Raw genomic sequence first — 20,161 nt, forward strand, 5'->3', positions numbered from 1 at the left:
CTGTCTGTGTAAAAGCCCTGAGGAGAAAAAGAGCAAGTCATTTTCAGGAATCAAAAACCAGTCTGCCTAGAATAATGTGAGTGAAGAATCAGGTAGAACAAATGGAGTTGCAGATGGAAGCAGGAGTAGAACAATGAAGGACTTCAAAACCAAGGAAAGGAGATTGGGCTTTACTAGTTATGAAAGATAAGATCAAAGAAGTTTAAAGATTTCTCTGCTGTTTCAAAGCTAGAATGTAGGGAAGCAAACATGGACACAGGTAGATCACTTAGAAGGTTATGGTAATCAATGCATGCAAGAGATTGTAGTAAGCATATTTTTTTTATTTTCTGTATTTGTGATAACTAAGTAAGAAGTGGCGATTTAAAAAAAAGAAAGAAAATACCTATCTAGTGGGAAAAAAAAATCTGTATTTAAAAAACTTTATATTGAAGAATGTGCCCTGACTGGGTAGCTCAGTTGGTTAGAGTATCATCCCAATATGCCAAGGTTGCAGGTTCTATCCCTGGTCAGGGCACATACAAGAATCAACCAATGAATGTGTAATAAAGCGAAACAAAACAAATTAGTGTTTCTTTTTCTCTCTCTGTCTCTCTGCCCCTTCCTCTCTTCTCTAAAAATATCCTCCTATATAATAAAAGGCTAGTATGTAAATTGTCCCCTCAACTAGTTCAACTGGGAGTTCGACCAGCTGGCCAACTGCCCGCAGCCCCACCCCTCAGTCGGCTCCCCTACCCTGATCTGGGGCAGGGCCAGCCGGGCAACCTCCCATGTCCACTCCCCTCAGCCGGGCCAGCAAGACACCACCTGTGCACAAATTCATGCACCAGGCCTCTAGTCAATAAATAAAAAATAAGAATGTGAAAAGAAGCCTGAAGTTAAACAGAAATTAAAAAGAAATGTGAACTCTTTAGAGAAGCTTGTTATGCAAGAGACATTGTCATGTTTAGTGGTCAACCTATACCCAGGAAATTAGGGATATTCTTTGGCTCAGGGGGGAAAATGGATCAGAATCTGAGACTATTGGACTGCCTTTGAAGAAGGGAAACTGCTAGAATACTTGGATGCAGAAGAATTACCTCCTATCTTGGTCGACCTAGAAAAATCTCATGTTAGTATCTTCACTGTGGATGTGTCACAGCAGAAATACGTGATTACAGGCAGTCCAGTAATGTGAAATCTCTAGGTTACCAAAATAGGCACATTCTCTGACATTCAACAGTGCTTACTTTAATCTGTGGTGTACATTTAATACCAAGTGATAACCATAAGTGGACCCAGGAAGACAAACTTTTGCTTGAGAGGCCACTGAACCCCACTATAGCTGAACCACTGTGTCTTGGTCCTTGTACAGCCATAACGTGCACTGCAAATAGACTGCTCTATAACAAGCAAAAGATGAAGACCTGCCCTATGAAACAGTGTTTCAAAGGTATTCCAGGTCCTCTCTGAAACGACATCAAGACCTGTCCACCTTCTCCTCAACTAAAATAACCTGATTTCTTAGGGAAAAAAGCAAGAAAAGCAGATCAGCATTATGATCTCAAAATTTCTAAAGCAGGAAATTGTGTAGATATGTGGAAATGGAGTCCCTGTAATTTGGCCATACATGAGAAAATGGAAATCAAATTTGATGAATCACAACCAACAGTCTGGACAGACCGTGATGTAAAAGGTGATTATGTATTTAAATGTGAATCTGGCAATCAGTATCAGAAAACAAACATTTTTCAGTCACCTGGTGATCCACTTTACTACGGTAAAATCCAGCCATGCAAAGAAGATAAAGAAGGTGACTGCAAGATATCTCCATCCTACTCTTCCACAGATGATCATTCAAATTGGTTCATTATTGGATCAAAGACTGATGCTGAGAGGAGAGTCAATCAGTTCCAGGAATTGGTCCAGAATGAAGCCAAGTATCCAATCAAGATGTTGCACAGCTCCAGTGGCTGAGTCAGCTCTCTCCCGGGAAAGGAAGAACTGCCTGAGACCGTGTCAATTCAGTCTTCAGTACTGGGAAAGGGAGTAACACATTGATCTCCACCCATCAAACGTCCCTCAAACTCAGGACTTAGTTCCTCAGGTAACTATTTTACTCCACAACTTTCTGAAATCTCCAACTCCTCCTCCTGCTTCTAAGCCACCAAGTCTTTCTCAGAAGTCATCTGTGGTTCTCAAGTTAGCGTGCTTTCTCCAGCTTCCCATCACAGACATGAAAGTTTAAAAAGAAAATACCTCAAGAGCTTTTGGTTTTATTTTTTTGTTTTCTGTTTTCCTTCAAGTTGATAAATTGCATACTTCATTCACAACAGATTTTCTATAGCTTCCACATTTAAACAGAAGTACACAGCTACTAAAGATGTTGTATTATCTATCAAAGATGTACTTTATTACTGTATTTTGAAAATTTGTTAGGATAAATTTGATGTGTTAGAAATTAATCGTGTATATTTAGGTGCCCCCCTCAAAAAAATAGCAAAATACCCAAGTATTAAGCCCCTGATGGACCTGGCATTAGGCTATGTTCAATCTTTCCTTTTCTACATCAAATTGTGGGAACCACATTCTTATCCAGTACCAAACAGAAATTCTGGGGAAATTTTGTAATTATATTTTTTGATCTGGGGACTGAGGACTGGGGACTATATTATTTTTCTATAACCACTTGAATTTCCTGTTACACAGCCTTAATGGAAAATATGTAACATAATCTAAATATATAACACAAGATAAAGAAAAGCAAAATTAAACACACCCAAGAACAATGTTCCTCTAACATTATTCAGTCACTTCATGAGCCAAAGAACTTATAAGGATCTTACATACTGTTGGAAGAGAAAGTTTTCCATAGATCTCCTACTAATAAGCGCCCTGTTTTGACCAGGGGTGACAATGTGTCCAGACTCCCCTAAGTCACTGGTTCTAGGTCACTGTGTGCCAATTCTAATAAATAAAACATTAGCTAGGGGGTTCTGGGAAAGCCCTTTCCTGCTTCTTCCCTTCTCCCTCCTGCCTGGTATACAGACATAAGGCTGGAGCTGGAGCAGCCCTCTTACAACCATGAGACAATAAACATGAAAGCAAAGGCCACGTGCTGAGAATGGCACAACGTAAGAAAAGAAGCCGAAGACAGTTATTACACTGTTGCTGCTATACCAGCCCTACCTCTAGACCTTTTGTAAAGGGAAAATAATAAATTTTATTACTTTGATTAAGTAACTATAGGCTAAATACGGTCATCATTTATACACTCTGCATCCTCAGGTTATTTAATAGGCATACTAAGCCCCTTCATGATCAGCTCCATTTACTTACAAACTCAGGTCACACAAATCTCAGTCTCATACTTTCCATTCCAGTAATTTAAACCTTGTCAGAATAGTACATACCAGTGAGCACCTACCTGTAATCCTCCATACTCTCTCGCATCCCTCCATTTCTTCACCAGTTTAACTCTTCCTCAGCATTCCAGACTTCTGACTCCTGGCTAAGATAAGTGCCCTGCCTCCTTGTTCTCACATCACCTCCCACACCAGTCGGTATAGTGACTCAGCTTTATTATAGCTATTTATTTTAACTATGTGTCTTCTCAACTAAATTACCAGCCAGCTCCTCAAAAAGAAAAACAGTGTCTTAGTTCTCTTGGTATTCCTAGATCCTGGAACAGTACCTGGCCCATTAGAGATGCTCAGCAAATGTTCGTTTAATGAATTAGAGTTACATAGACTGCTTTTAAAAGAGTAATATAAAAAAGACTATTAAATGACCCCTCTTAACATAAAAAAATAATTTTCACCCATAAATTCACCCTGAAAATGGGAAAACTGAGTATTTTCTACCACCACCTGTTGCTTTATATCATTTCTGCTTAAGAGCTGTAAGTCCTAAAGGCAAGGATTTTAGTCTCACTTCCAATGGGAAGTCAGAAAACTAAACAGATGACCAAATAACACATCCTATATAATAAAAGGCTAATATGCAAATCAACCGAACAGTGGAATGACCGGTCACTATGATGCGCACTGACCACCAGGGGGCAGACGCTCAATGCAGGAGCTGCACCCTGGTGGTCAGTGTGTTCCCACAAGGGGAGTGCTGCTCAGCCAGAAGCCGGGCTCACAGCTGGCGAGCACAGTGGCGGTGGCGGGAGCCTCTTCCGCCTCCGTGGCAGCACTAAGGATGTCTGACTGATGGCTTAGGCTCATTCCCTGTGGGGAGCGGGCCTAAGCCGTCAGTCAGACATTTCCCGAGGGCTCCCAGACTGCAAGAGTACACAGGCTGGGCTGAGGGACACACACCCCCAAGTGCACGATTGTCGTGCACCGGGCCTCTAGTTTTATTATACATTATTAGCAAAAGTCATCAAAATGAAGGAAAACAAAAAAATTAAAGCTCTTCATACCTGTCACATTGCTGCATTATGGAAATTTCTTTGATTATTTCCTGAAGATCTGACTCAACAGGTACTTGTTTAATTGCCACAACTTGACCAGATTCCTTATGTATTGCTTTAAATACACTTCCATAAGACCTAAAAGAAACCAAGACATTTATTTTTTTCCTTTCAAACATCATAACTATTAGAGAGAAAGAGTCTACAGTTTGTGAACATAGTCCTTCCTAGTTTAAAGCATGATTTAAGGATGACAAATCAAACAAATAAGAAAAGTTAATTACACTTTAGCTTTAATGCTTCAATTATTGACTTAAAAATCTCTTAAAATCATCGTTAATATATAAAGATTTGGTTTTTTTATGAATGAAAGAAATAGACTTACAGCTTATCAGCTCAAACAAATGCAGCATTAAGAAGATAAAAATGGAAATTAAAATAATAAATAGCCCTGGCCTGTGTTGCTCAGTGGTTAGAGTGTTGGCCCATGCACCAAAGGGTCGTGGGTTTGATTCCCAGCCAACGGCACATAAGTGGGTTGCGGGTTTGCTCCCCACCCCTCATCGGGGTACATGCAGGAGGCAACCAGTCGATGTGTCTTACATAAATGTTTCTCTCTCGCTCTCTTTCTCCCTCTCCTTCCCTTCCTCCCACTCTCTCAGAAAAGCAATGGAAAAAATATCCTCAGGTGAAAATTAACAAACAAAACAAAAAAAACTGAAATATAGCCCTGGCCATTGTGGCTCAGTTGGTTGAGTGTTGTCCCTTGTACCAAAAGGTTGCTGGTTTGATTCCCAGGCAAGGTCACATGCCAGGATTGTGGGCTCTATTTTTAAGGTAGGAGGAGTGCAGAAAACAGCCAGTCAATATTGCACTTTCACATCGATGTTTATCTCTATCCCTCTCCCTCCTCTCTCTCTAAAAATCAGTAAACTATTTTTAAAAAGAAAAAGAATGAAATATAGAATAAAAACCGCCAAAGTCTCAAGTTAGGAACAAAGGCTAATCTCACCTAAAGCAAAATTATCCCCAAAATAATAAAGTCCCATGCCTGTTCAGACTGCTTAAGGGCAACTGAACCCCTCAGTTGGGGACTACATGGTACCAAAGTTAGAGAAGCAGGGAATATGTTCCCTCCTAAGTCATAGATCCAAAGCATCCTCAAATGCTCCTTTCACTATCATCTCCTCAAGAGGAAGACCACATACTCACAGCTGTCCGTCCGTTCTCTTTAGCTATGAGTCTGTTTCTGTTCATTTTGTTCATCAGTTTATTTTGTTCATTAAATTCCACGTATTAAGAAAAATCATATGGTATTTGTCTTTCTCTGACTGGCTTATTTCACTTAGCATAATTTCCAGATCCCTCCATGCTGTAGCAAAAGGCAAGATTTCCTTTTTATTATGGCCAAGTAGTATTCCATTGTATAAATGGACCACAGCTTTTTTATCCACTCATCTACTAATGGACACTTGGGCTGCTTCCAAATCTTGGCTACTGTAAATAACACTGCAATGATCATAGGGATATATGTATTCTTTTGAATTAGTGTTTTGGGTTTCTTCATATAAATCCCCGGTAATGGAATCAATGGGTGGTTAAGCGGGCCCATTTTTAATCTTTTGAGAAAACTCCATTCTGTTTTCAATAGTGGCTGCACCAATCTGCATTCCACCAACAGTGCACAAGGGTTCCCTTTTCTCCACATCCTGGCCAACACTTGTCATTTATGGATTTATTGATGGTAGCCATTCTGACATATGTGAGGTGATACCTCATTATGGTTTTCATTTGCATTTTTCTGACAATTAGTGATGTTGAGCATCTTTTCATAATCTATTGGCCTTCCATATGTCATCTTCGGAGAAGTGTCTATTCAGATTCTCTGCCCATTTTTTAACTGGAATGTTTGGTTTTTCCTATTGAGTTGCATGAGTTCTTTATGTCCTTTGGATATTAACCCCTTCTCAGATATATGACTTACAAATATTTTCTCCCATTCCACAAGTTGACTTTTCAATTTATTGATGGTTTCCTTTGCTATGCAGAGCTGCTTAGAATATTGTCCCATTTGTTTATTTTTCCTCTTGTTGTCTTTGTATTTTGGTAGCAAATCCAAAAGTTCATTGTCAAGACAGATGTCAAGAAGCTTATTTACCTCCTCTTTTCTTCTAGGAGTTTTATGGTTTCAGATCTTACATTTAAGTCTTTAATCCATTTTGAGTTAATTTTTGTGTTTGGTACAAAATAGGGGTCCAGTATCAGTCTTTTCCATGTAGCTGTCTAGTTTTCTAAACATCATTTATTAAAGAGACTATCCTTTCCTGGTTGTATATTCTTGGCTCCTCTGTCATAAATTGACTATACATACATGGGCTTATTTCTGGGCTTTCTATTCTATGTGTCTGTTCTTATACCAATGTCATACTGTTTTGATTATTATAGCTTTATAATATAACTTGAAATCAAAGCACATGATGCCTCCAACTCTGTTCTTTTATCCCAAGATTGCTTCGACTTTTAGTCATCTTTTATAGTTCCATCTAAATTTTAGAATTCTTTGTTCTATTTCTGTGGAAAATGCCATTGGAATATTGATAGATTGTACCGAATCTGTAGATTGCTTTGCATAGAATGGACATTTTAACATATTAATTCTCTCAATCAATGAGCACAGAATATTTTTCCATTTATTTGTGTCTTCTTAAATTTTTTTCATCGATGTTTCCAGTGTGCAGATTTTTCACCATCTTGATTAAATTAATTTCTACGTATTTTATTCTTTTTGATGCAATTGTAAATTGTATTGTTTTCTTAATTTCTCTTTCTGATAGTTATAAAAATGCAACTTTTTTGTATATTAATTTATATTCTAAAACTTTACTGAATTCATTTATTAATTCTAACAGTGTTTTTGTGGAATCTCTATTTAGTATTATGTCATCTGTGAACAGAGACAATTTTACTTCTTCCTTTCTGATCTGGATGCTCTGTATTTCTTTTTTCTTGCCTAACTGCTCTGGCTAGGACTTCCAGTACTATGTTGAATGAAAGTAGCCAGAGTGGCCATGCATGTCTTATTCCTGATCTTAGAAGAAATCCTGCAGCTTTTCACCGATATGATGTTAACTGTGGGCTTGTCATATATGGCCTTTATTATGTTGAGGTATGTTTCTTCCATTCTATTACTATTCTACTCAAGCAAATAGAAAAATTTATATTATATAGCATCTTTATAATTGTTTATAAATGGAACTGTGAGGTCAAGAGACTATGCAAACACACACACATATACAAAAGTAAATGGTATTTTCATATTTTTTATACTTACCCTTCCCCAAGTTTCTCTAATACATCAAAAACTTCTTCAGGCTGCTTAGTCAAACTGTCTTCACTGAGTTTTTTCAGCTTACTGGTGACAAAAAGACAAGAAGAAAATATTTAAGACCTTTAATAAAATTTTTAATTTTATTTTAAAGAGGCAATACATTCAGATGGTTCAAAACTCAAATATAAAAATGTATACAGTAAGTAGTCTCCTTCCAACCCACTTTTACTTAGCTTCTTGTGAAACTTTTATACAAAATGAATATATGTTTTTATTTCTCCCCATTTTCAACACAGCATTTTTACACGTTCTTTTTTATACATACTGTTGTGCACCTTGCTGTTTTCACTTAACAACATGTAACTCATGTTGAAGATCTCTACAAAGTATGTAGAAAGCATCCTCATTCTTTTTTCCCTACATCTACATCCTACTTTATTGCAAAGATATAGCATCTCTTACTCGCCAATTCCTTATTTATGAACACCCAGGTTCCCTTTTGCTATTATAAACAACACTGTGATAAATAAGCTTATGCATATGTCAACTCACATATGTATTAGTATTCTATAGGATAAATTCCCACATATACACACACAAATACAGAAATATATGTATTAATAAATATAAGTATATATAAGTGTAATCATGTCATAATATACATGTAATAATGTGTATGTAATTAATAAAATCATTTCAATACCTACTATATGTAATTACATATAGTATGTAACTTATAATATAATGTAGTAATTATTAAAATTATTGATTATATTACATTATTTTTATCTACTATGATATTAGCAAATTGTTCTCCAGAGTACTGGTACCAATTTATTTTCCTACAAGTAATACATGAGAAAGTTTCTTTTCCCACAGTTTCACCAAGAATATTTAACCAAATATTTGGATTTTAGGCAATATTAGGTGAACACTTGTAACTCAGAGTAGATTTAATTTGCATTTCTCTTATTATAAGTGAAGGTGAGCATCTTCCAATATAGTTAAGAAACTAAACCATGTAGTCATGTTCTTTGCTCATTTTTCTACTGGGTTTTTGGTCTTTTTTTTTTTTTTTTACCTATATACAATATAAATTAGTCTTTGTTTAGGTTGCACATATTTTCACTTGTATTTTTCTAATCCAGTTTTATTCTGAAAGGATAATAAAAATGTCACTTGTATTTTGACTTCCCTTACGACTTTTTGGTCTATTTGACTGTTTGCCATACTGAAATGTCTTTTTGTTTTTTTCTTTTGTCTTGTTTTTGCTTTTTTAAAAACATCATGCACACGGATGGCATGTGCAGGTATCTGGAAACAAAGAGATCAGAGAGATTATGCACAGTATGTTTGACAAACCAAACACAATGCAGTATGAATGAAGCTTCATGTATGAAGAACCAGAAATAACTCAACATGAATCAAGTAAAAATGACCAGCATGTAGAAGAAGCAGGGTCAGGTTAAAAAAAAAAAGCCTTGTAAACCATGTTAAGGAACTCTATTTTAAAATGATCACTTCCTCTGTAATGCAGAGGAAGAACATGCAGTGAGCAACGGTAGAAAAGGGAAACTAGTTAGATGCTTAATCCATATATGGATGCACAGAATATAGTCCTAACAGAAAGAATGGATAGAAGATAAGCTATTCAAGATATTAAAGAGGCATAATCAACAGGTAGTGGTTTCGGTTAAATATGGGATGGTGAGGGAAAGAGAGGAGTTGAGACATCTCTTAAGCCTTTGGTTTGATGTCATTTAAGCTAAGAACACCAGTAGAAAACAGTTTGGAGGGGGAATATTATGTGTTTAAATCAACTCTTCCAAATGTAGATTTCCAGTCTTTGAATCCCAAAAGAGATCTGAGTTGAAAATATCATTTTTTGTACCATCAGAACATAGATGAGGCCTGAAGACATGAGAAGGGATAAAATAATCAAGAAAATGTCTAAAAAGAAATCAGGGTCAGGGAGCAAACAGCTCCTAGAAAAACATAAATATTTAAGAAATGAGGTCATGTAGCACAAGAAGGTAGAGCTTGACCATGTCCAAAGCTTTTGAAAGTTCAAACAAAACAAAAAATTCAAAAGTGTCACTTACAGAATTTCCACTTCTGAACACAAAAAAAGTTACCGGATCCAGAATTATCTGTCTGTTGTAAACAACCAGAAAACTCAACAAATATAGGAAACAACTATTTTCAGACCTTAGATGTAAGGCATTTCAGAACTGAGATCCCTGAGAAAAGGGGAAGAGATCAGCCTCATTATCATCAAGGCTTTAGGATCAAGAAGTTTGGGCAGACTGAAGCACAGGGAAGAAGGAATCCAAATGGAGCCCAGCATTCCTGCTAAGCTGAAGAAACAAGAGATGGGGTTGTGGAGTGGCAAGGAAAATACAATTTGTATTATTGAATACCTTCAAGAAGAGAGCTATGCAGAGAAAGAGGTCCAGCAACCCAGGAGTTTTCTTGACTAACGCCAATCTGCATATGCTTACAAAAAACACTCCACAAAGCTCAGCAAAATCCATTTCCTAAGGGAAAACAATGACCAGGGAACTCTAAAACAACTCCTCCCAGGATCACACAAGGCTGAGAATCCTTGCCACCAACAAAAGCTGAGAGAACTCTTACAAATACAAAGGTCACTCAGAAGCAATACCAGAATGGCCATATTTTAGAAAGGAGACAGTATTACCAAAATATAGAGGCTACTCTTAATTCTCCCAAAAGGAGCTTAAAAACAAGCCTCAAAACATTGAGCCTATTCAAAGATAACTGCCTACCAGAAAAGGTCTGTAACTTCTTAAACAAAATCCAGTATTCACAGTGTAAAGCTTACAATTTCAAGAATTCAATCAAAAATTACTAAGCATATTTGAAATCAGGAACTATCCTATAAAATAAAAGCCTAATATGCAAATTGACCAAATGGTGGAATGACCGGTCTCTATGACACGCACTGACCACAGGGGGGCAGACGCTCAACACAGGAGCTTCCCCCAGCCTGCAGGACCCAGGCCAGCCAAGGTGGGTGCCAGTGGGGGCCCACCCAATTGCCCTGCTGGTCGTCCTGCAAAGGGAAGCGACTAATGGCAGCGGCGGGGGGTGGGGCCGGCGAGCGGGTGGCGCCAGGCTGGCTAAGGTGGTGCCAGCAGTGGCCCCCCGATCACCCCACCAGTCGCCTCACAGATCAGCCCTGATCGCCAGCCAGACCTAGGGACCCTACCCATGCACGAATTCCAGGCCTCTAGTGACTCATAAAGAGGAGAAAAATTAGTCAATTAAAAAAGACACAGAAATGGTGGAATTAACAGAAAAATAGTTGACCCTTGAATAATGTGAGGTTTAGGATCACCAAACACCACATAGTTGAAAATCTGCAAATAACTAAAGTCAGACCTCCACATATGCAGATTCCCAACTTCTTATTAAAGATACATTGACCCTTGAACAATGGAGGTTTGAAATGCACAAGTGCACTTATACACAGAATGAAAAAAATTCGCATATAAGTGAACTTACACAATTCAAACCTGTGTTGTTTAAGGGTCGACTGTTTCTTATAAAAAGCAATTATGAATATATCCCATGTACTCACAGATATAAAAAAATGGAAGAAAGAGAAAAAAGTAAATCAAAATTTTAGAGATGATAAAGTATCTTAAATGAAATTTCCACTGCATAGGATTTGAGAAGATTACACAATGCAGCAAAAAAAAAGATGAATAACTTGGAAAAAAGGGTTTGAAAAAAAAGCCAGAGCCCCACATGAAAATGAAAGATATGGAGACAGATAGATAGATGATAGATGATAGATAGATAGATAGATAGATAGATAGATAGATAGATAGATAGATAGAACAGTAGATATATGGATAAAGTGATAGACAGTCAGATAGGCAGATAAGTGTAAAGAGAGAAGGAGGGAGATAATGGCCAAACATTTTCCTACAGGAAACACAACAAACCTAAAAATACACACACACACACACACACACACACACACACACACACACAGATATATTACAATCAAACTGTTGAACACCAGTAAGAAAGAGACTACTAAGTAGTCACAGGAAAAAACCATCCTATATAATCCTATCTAATAAAAGAGTAATATGCAAATTAACCATCACTCCGCTACACCCGCAAGCCATGCCCACCAGCCAATCAGGAGCAAATATGCAAATAAACCCAACCAAGATGGCTATGGCCACAAAGAGCAGGAGGGAGGCTTGGGTTTCCCTGGCGATGGAGGAAGCCAAGCTTTCCACCTGCCCTTTCCGGCCTAGGCCTCCACTGAAGGCTACAAAGTTTCAATGATAGAAGATACATAAATCCAAACAGAAATGGCAGCAGCCACGGAGCTGGAAAGAGCAGGAGGCTAGGGTTTCCCCCCACGATGGAGGAAGCCAAACTTTCCTCGCACCCTGGCCGGCCCAGGCCTCTGCTTAAGGCTACAAAGTTTCAGTTATAGAAGATACATAAATTTCAACAGAAAAGGCTGCCGCCACAGAGCAAGCAGAAGGCTTGGCTCTGCTCCAGGCTACAAAGTTTCAATTGTAGAAGATAAATAAACCCCAGATACCAGGGCCTCCACTTGGGTCGCTGGGGGGCGTGGCCAGCCTACAAACCACCACAGGCCTCTTGCCCAGGCTGCCCCACGCCCCAAGGGAATCCCCACCCTGATCCGGGACACCCTTCAGGGCAAACCAGCTGGCCCCAACCTGTGCACCAGGCCTCTATCCTATCTAATAAAAGAGTAATATGCAGATTGACCATCACTCCAACACACAAGATGGCTGCCCCCATGTGGTCAAAGATCCTGCCCCCATGTGGACACAAGATGGCCGCCACAAGATGGCCAGCAGGGGCGAGCAGTTGTGGGCGATCAGGCCAGCAGGGGAGGGTATTTGGGAGGGACCAGGCCTGCAAGGGAGGGCAGTTGGGGGCGATCAAGCCTGCAGGGGAGGGCAGTTAGGGGTGACCAAGCCGGCAGAGGAGGGAAGTTGGGGGAGACCAGGCCTGCAGGAAAAGGCAGTTGGGAAGGACCCAGGCCTGCAGGGGAGAGCAGCTGGGGGGAACCAGGCCTGCAGGGGAGGGCAGTTGGGGGTGACCAGGCCTGCAGGGGAGGGCAGTTGGGGGGAACCCAGGCCTGCAGGGGAGAGCAGTTGGGGGGGGGGGACCAGGCCTGCAGGGGAGAACAGTTAGGGGTGACCAGGCCTGCAGGGGAGGGCAGTTAGGGGCAAACAGGCTGTCAGGGGAGCAGTTTGGCATCAATCAGGCTGGCAGGGGAGTGGTTAGGGATGATCAGGCTGGCAGGCAGAAGTGGTTAGGGGCAATCAGGAAGGCAGGCAGGCGAGCAGTTGGGAGCCAGCAGTCCTGGATTGTGAGAGGGATGTCGAACTGCCCATTTAGGCCCGATCCCACCAGGATCGGGCCTAAATGGGCAGTCGGACATCCCTCGAGGGGTCCCAGATTGGAGAGGGTGCAGGCTGGGCTGAGGGACACCCCTGCCCCGTGCACGAATTTCATGCACCGGGCCTCTAGTAAAAGGATAAAATGCAAATCGACCAGTCACTATGACGCACATTGATCATTAGGGGGCAGAGACTCAACACAGGAGCTGCCCTCTGGTGGTCAGTGCGCTCCCACAGAGGGAGCGCTGCTCAGCCAGAAGCCAGGGTCACGGCTGGCAAAGCGCAGCGGCAGGAGCGGGAGCCTCTACAGCCTCCGAGGCAATGCTAAGGAGCAGCAAGCAGGCAGGCAGGAAGGAGCAAGGGGTCCCAGACTGCAAGATGCTCCTGGACTGCAAGAGGGAGCAGGCCGGGCTGAGGGACCCTCCCCACCAGTGCACGAATGTCATGCACCAGGCCTCTAGTAGATAAAGGAAAAAAAAACTTTTCTTCCACTCAACAACAGCAGAATATACACTCTTCTCATGTGCATATGGAATATTCTCTAGAAGATACTGCATGTTAGGCCCCCACAAGTCTTATAATTTTCAGAAGATTGAAATCATACAAAATATCTTCTCCAATCATAATGGAATATAACTAGGAATTAACAGCAGAAAGAAACACACACAAACATGTGGAAATTAAATAACACGCTCTTAAACAACCAGAGGTCAAAAAGAAATCACAAGGCAATTAAGACAATACCTGGACACAAATGAGAATGAAAACACAATATACCAAAACATATGGGATGTAGCAAAAGCAGTACTAAGAGGTAAGTTTAGAGCAGTAAACCCTTACATTTAAATGTCACACCTCAAGAGACTAGAAAAACAAACTAAACCCAAAGTTAACAGAGGAAAGAAATAATAAAGATTAGGCACAAATATATAAAGTAGACCAGAAAAACAATAGAAAAAAATCAACAAACCTGCTATGGTATGAATATCTGTACCCTCCCAAAACGTAACTGTTGAAATCCAAACCCCCAAAGATTATGGTATTAGGGGTGTGGAGGGTGCGTAAGTCATGGGGTAGAACCCTCATAAAATTGGCTCCAGAGAGACACTTAGAATTGTCAGCTATGAACCAGGAAGAGGGCTTTCATCTGAAGTGACCATCCTGACACCTTAATCTTGGACTTCTGAGATTCCAGCACTGAGAGAAATAAATTTCTATTGTTTACACCCAATCCGTGGTATTTTGTTATAGCAACCCAAACAGACTAAACAGAAAACGAGTTGGCTTTCTTAGAAGACCAACCAAATTGACAAACCCTTAGCTAGACTAAGAAAAAAAGAATAGTCGACTAACTAAAATTACAAATGAAAGAGGAGATATTAAAACTGTTATCACAGAAATAAAAATGATTATAAGAGAGTACTATGAACAATTATACATAAACAAATCAGGTAACCTAGAAGAAATGGATAAATTCTTAGAAACGTATAGACTGCCAAGACTGAATAATGAAGAAATAAAAAATCTGAACAGACCCATAACCAGTGAAGAGATTTAGGGAGTAATCAAAAATCTATCAACAAAGAAAAGCCTAATATTAAATGGCATTAATGCAGAATTCTACTCAACATTTAAAGGAAGAATTAACAATATCCCTCAAACTCTCCCAAAGAATTGAAGAGGAGGAAACATCTCTAAACTCAGCATTACTTTGCTATCAAAACCACAACATGAAAAATATAGACCAATATCCCTAATAAATATTGATGCAAAAAATCCTCAATATAATACTAGCAAACAAAATTCAACAGCACATTAAAAGGATTATACACTGTGACCAAATGAAATTTATACCTGGAATGTAAGACTGGTTCAACACATGAAAATCTATCATTAACAAATAAAGGACAAAAACCACATAGTTATCTCAAGTGATGCAGAAAAAGCATTTGACAAAGGCCAACACCCTTCCATGATAAAAACACTTAACAAACTAGAAATAAAAGGAAATTACCTCAATATAATGAAAAGCTCACAACATACTTAATGGTAAAAGACTGAAAGCTTTTCCTCTAAGATCAGAAACAAGAAAAGGATGCCCACTACTATTCAACATAGTACATACTCTAAAGCAATAAGACAAGTAACAAATAAAAGACAAAGAAGAAATGGGGGAAAAAATAAAATTACCTCTGTTCACAGATAACATGATTTCATCTGTAGAAAACAATAAAGATTCCCGAAAAAAAAAAAATTGTTGTAACTAATAAATTTCAGCAAAGTTGCAGGATACAAAATCAATATACAAAAATCAGCTGCACTTGTATACATTTGCAATGATCAATACTAAAATGAAATTTAAAAAACAATCCCATTCATTATGGTATAAAGAAAGGATAAAGTACTTAGGGATAAAAATTTAACCAAGGAGATGAAAGACACACTAAAACTATAAAACACTGCTTAAAAAGAAACTATAAAAGGGCTATCATCAACAAATCAACAAACAACAAGTGTTGGCGAGGATGCGGAGAAAAAGGAACCCTCGTGCACTGCTGGTGGGAATGCAGACTGGTGCAGCCACTGTGGAGAACAGTATGGAGTTTCCTCAAAAAACTGAAAATGGAACTCCCATTTGACCCAGTAATCCCACTCCTAGGAATATATCCTAGGAAACTAGAAACACCAATCAGAAAGGAGATACGCACCCCTATGTTCATAGCAGCACAATTTACAATAGCTAAGATTTGAAAACAGCCTAGGTGCCCGTCAGCAGATGACTGGATCAGAAAACTATGGTACATCTACACAATGGAATACTATGCTGCCATAAAAAAGAAGGCATTCTTACTATTTGTAGCAACCTGGATGGAATTAAAGAACATTATGCTAAGTGAAATAAGCCAGTCAATGAAAGAAAAATACCACATGATCTCACTCATTTGTGGATAATAAAAAACATTATACACCGATGAACAAAAAGATAGATACAGAGGCAGTAAAGCATCAAACAGACTGTCAAATTACAGTGGGAAGATTAGGGAGAGGTGGGGGAAATAAGAGATCAACCGAAGGACTTATATGCATGCATATAAGAGTAACCAACGGATGCAAAACATTGGGGGGTGAGGGCATGTATGGGAGTGAGGGGGGGGGGGGGGCAATGGTAAGATATGTACACATATAATACCTTAATAAAAAAATAAAATAAAATAAAATAAAATAAATAAAAATTTAAAAAAAAACAATGCTTAAAAAGAAGATAAAAGTAAGTGGAAAGATATCCTATGCTTATGGATTGGTTGGAAGACTTAATGTTATTTAAATGTCCATACTACTCAAAGCAACATACAGATTCAATGCAATCTCTATCAACATCCCAATGGCATTTATTTTCATTTTTTGCAGAATAGGGGGAAAAATCCTGAAATTGATATGGAATCTCAAGAGCCAAAAAAATCTTGGGGGTGGGGGTTGAGGGGAATAAATTTAGAGGTCTCACAATTCCTTTGTGCTGTTTTGTCCTGTGTTTTACTTCTCTATGTGCTATTAACCCCACATTACGTCATTATTTCTGGCCTTGGCATGCCCCATGCCTCTCACTACGTGGCCCCAGGCCCAGCACTAGTGGCAGCCAGCCTTGGTTCATAGCCTGGTCTCTCCTGGGCACCTCCAAGCCCAGTACAAGTAACAGCCACCTGCAGATTGCTTTGTAGCTCATGCTGGGTGGCCCTGGGAAGGGCACAAAGTAGGGAGTTTCAGACCATGTCACAGCACACCCAATCTCCTCCCCACCAGGGACACACTCAAGGGGCGGACTCAGAAGGCACCAGAGCCCCGCTGAAGTACATCCTGCTCTGTGGGGTCGGCCCCTGCACAGCTGTTTCTCCATGGTAGTAGAGCAACAGCCCACACAGGGTTTTGGGGGGAGGGAGCAGGGCCACACCTGGAGTGCCCAGCTCAGGTGATTGGGAAGGCTGTGCCACTGGACCCTACTGGACACCTACTTCAAAAGGCCACTCTACCAAGCGCAGGAGACGTAGTAGTTCTTCCTAATACATAGAAACAAACACATGGGGGGCTGGGCTGCCAAAATGAGAAGACAAAGAAACATGTCCCAAATGAGGAAAAAAAAACAGCAAAACTCCAGGAAAAGAGCTAAACAAAATGGAGACAAGCAATCTACTAAATGCACTTCAAGGTGTAGTTTTACAAGGTGAAGGCAAGATCCTTCACCAGCAAAAAGGATACAAATCGCTGCATTACAATACCCACTCGATTGCGGTGGTCTGGAAAGGAACCTGCAATATCTCTGAGGTAGGCCTATATAAGAGACACTGAAGCTCAGAGGACACTAGCAGCTGACTAAGGCATTTCCCATGCCACCCCATTCACATTTCCTGAGTACCCCACAATAAAATTCTATTACTGAAGGTAATCTGTGTACCTCTCTTCTTTATGGCCTTGAAGGACCTAAGTAACAGAGTAACTAATATAGGAAACAAAGCAGAAGGAAGACACACACCAAATGCAAACGGGAAAAACAGTGGCACCACTAATTAGTAGAAGGTAGATGGAAGGTAAAGATTCCATTTTAACACACTGCCTTTGAGGAGATATCAAGGTAATCAAATGTTATTTAGTGGATACTGAATAAGACTGAGTACAAAGATTCCAAAAGTGTGTATTTGTGGGTCATTTCAATCAAAGTTGAAGCTGTGGATAAACTCACCAAAGAAATAACCACATTAAAAAAAAAAAAAAAGGAGAAAGAGAAAACGTAATGTCTTGTCCATTATGAATTGGGAAGAAGAGCACCTAAGATAGAAAAACAGAAGCAACAGAAAAAATGAGAAAGAGAAAGCTTCAAGAAACAGAGATATGAGGGAGGTAAGTTCAGAGAAAAGGTTTCTGATCTTTCCAAGCAATGACTGACAACCTGTAACCTAAAATCAGTTTCATTATACAGACAAGGCCTGAGCTGGAAGGCTGAGACAAAATGAACACTTAAAAACAGATTTTAAAGATTCTAGAATTGGGGAACAAAAATGTAATTATAGGAGTAAAGCCATAAAAAGTATGAGAAGGGACATGTTCAAAGATAAGATGGAATCGCTTCTCGGCCTTTTGGCTAAGATCAAGTGCAAAGATAAGATGGAAGGTGAGGGAAAGAGAAGAAATTCCCCTTCTGTGATAGAAGCAAAAATTATGTAGGAACAATAATCAAAGAAAATTAAGACGAAAGTACATAAGGTAGTTTTTCTTCCTACAGATCACAGAATTTCAACCTTCTCTACAAAGTAGATGAAATCATTTGTGTAAAATTATATATATGTATGACAGGAAAAGAAAGTGCAAATTTAGGGGACTGCAGCCCTGAAACCAGTCAGGAGTGACAGCTCTTTCTGTCAAGTCTGCAAACACCAAAATGCAAATTAGCCCTAGATAAGAAACAGCCCAGTTATAAAAGACATAACACTTGATATTTTAACTATTTTCAATTGTATAATTAAATGGCATTAAGTATATTCACACTATTCTGTAACCATCACCACTACCCATCTCCAGAACTTTTCATCATCCCAAACTAAAACTTTACCCATTTGACAACTTCCCACTTCCTCCTCCTCCCAGGCCTGGTAAACACCACTCTATTTTCTGTCTCTGTGAATTTGAGTATTGTAAGTGCCGCATATAAATGGAATCATACAATATGGGTCCTTTTGGGTCTGGCTTCTTTCACTTAGCATGTTTTCAAGATTCACCCATGTTGTAGCACATATCACAATTTTATTCCTTGTCCACGTTGTAAATGTGGTATATACCACATTTCCCTTAGCCATTCATCCATCAGTGAACACTTAAGTTGTTTCCATCTTTTAGCTATTGTGAATAACGTTGAAAATAAAATCTGCTGTCCAAATATCTATTTGAGTCCCTGATATCAATTCTTTTCTGTATATTTCTAAAAGTTAAATTGCTGGATCATATAGCAATTGTATGTTTAATTTTTTAAGGAACCACCACACTGTTTTCCACAATGACCGCACTATTTTACCATCCCATCAGCAATGCACAAGGGTTCCAATTGTTACATATGCTAGGCAATATTTGTTATCTTCCAGGGTATTTAGTTTGTTTATTTTTATGACAGCCATCCTAAAGAATATGGTTTTGATTTGCATTTCCCTAATTAAGTGATGTTGAATATCTTTTCATATGTTTATGATCCACTTGTATATCTTCTTTGGAAAAATGTCTATTCAAGTCACTTGCTCACTTTTTATTTGGGTTGTTTGTTTTGGCCAAAGACTTATTTATAAAGAGAGACACATGGAAGGCTTTCTACACTGCTAGATCTAGTTCCCTATTCAAGAGTAATTAGTAAATGCCCTCTAGATCTTTTAGAGACCTAACCATGGAGAAGAGGACCTAACCAGAGTGCAAATTCAGTAGAAGAGAAAATACTATCTTCATGAACAGATTCTTTCTTCATAAAGGACTTTCTACCTCATTTCAGCTCTGTAATTTTCAATGTCTTTTTCTCTTCGGGCAAATTGCCCTATATTTCAGTGATCACATTATTGGTAGTTTTATGTCTACTAATAGTAGCTATTTAATTTCATAAAGTGTTATAAAAATCATGCTGTTATTATTGCTATGTGCTAATTAAGCACTATGCTTCATCTTACATGTAATATCTCATTTAAAACTAAGTTCTGGTCTTTAACCCTAGCAGTTTCATCTTGAACTCTGTTAGAGACATATGAAAAGTTTTCATCCTTTAGTCCTTCAACAGTTCATTATCAAACAATGTCAAAAAGTCTTAAAGCTAGCCTTCAATAATGAACATTTTCTAAATTATACAATGCTAAAATTGATTTTGAATCCACAAAATCAAACATCTTTTCTTTCAACAACAGGAAGTACATTTTATCCCAAACTAATAAAATTCAAAGGTCATTTTTCTTCTGCTCCCTTTTGCTTTAAGGACAAACATTTTGTAAATAT

General features: G+C 38.9%; 1 protein-coding gene and 1 pseudogene across 2 annotated transcripts in view; one reads left to right on the forward strand and one right to left on the reverse strand.

Moving 5' to 3' along the window:
• STK3 (serine/threonine kinase 3) overlaps positions 1–20,161 on the reverse strand; it is a 248,629-nt gene that overhangs the window by 213,173 nt on the left and 15,295 nt on the right. The window contains exons 2-3 of the mRNA XM_080646972.1: positions 7,728–7,808; positions 4,406–4,534 (exon numbers count right to left, since the gene is read on the reverse strand). Coding sequence (XP_080503098.1) covers positions 4,406–4,534; positions 7,728–7,808 — 210 coding nt within the window. The remainder of the gene's footprint in view (positions 1–4,405; positions 4,535–7,727; positions 7,809–20,161) is intronic.
• Positions 250–2,227, forward strand: LOC308236601 (transcription factor SPT20 homolog; annotated as a pseudogene). Its single transcript has 2 exons — positions 250–259; positions 858–2,227. The product of its transcript is annotated as a transcription factor SPT20 homolog (transcript).

The sequence above is a fragment of the Plecotus auritus genome (genome assembly GCF_963455305.1).
Source record: "Plecotus auritus genome assembly, chromosome: 11".
Taxonomy (NCBI): Eukaryota; Metazoa; Chordata; class Mammalia; order Chiroptera; family Vespertilionidae; genus Plecotus; species Plecotus auritus.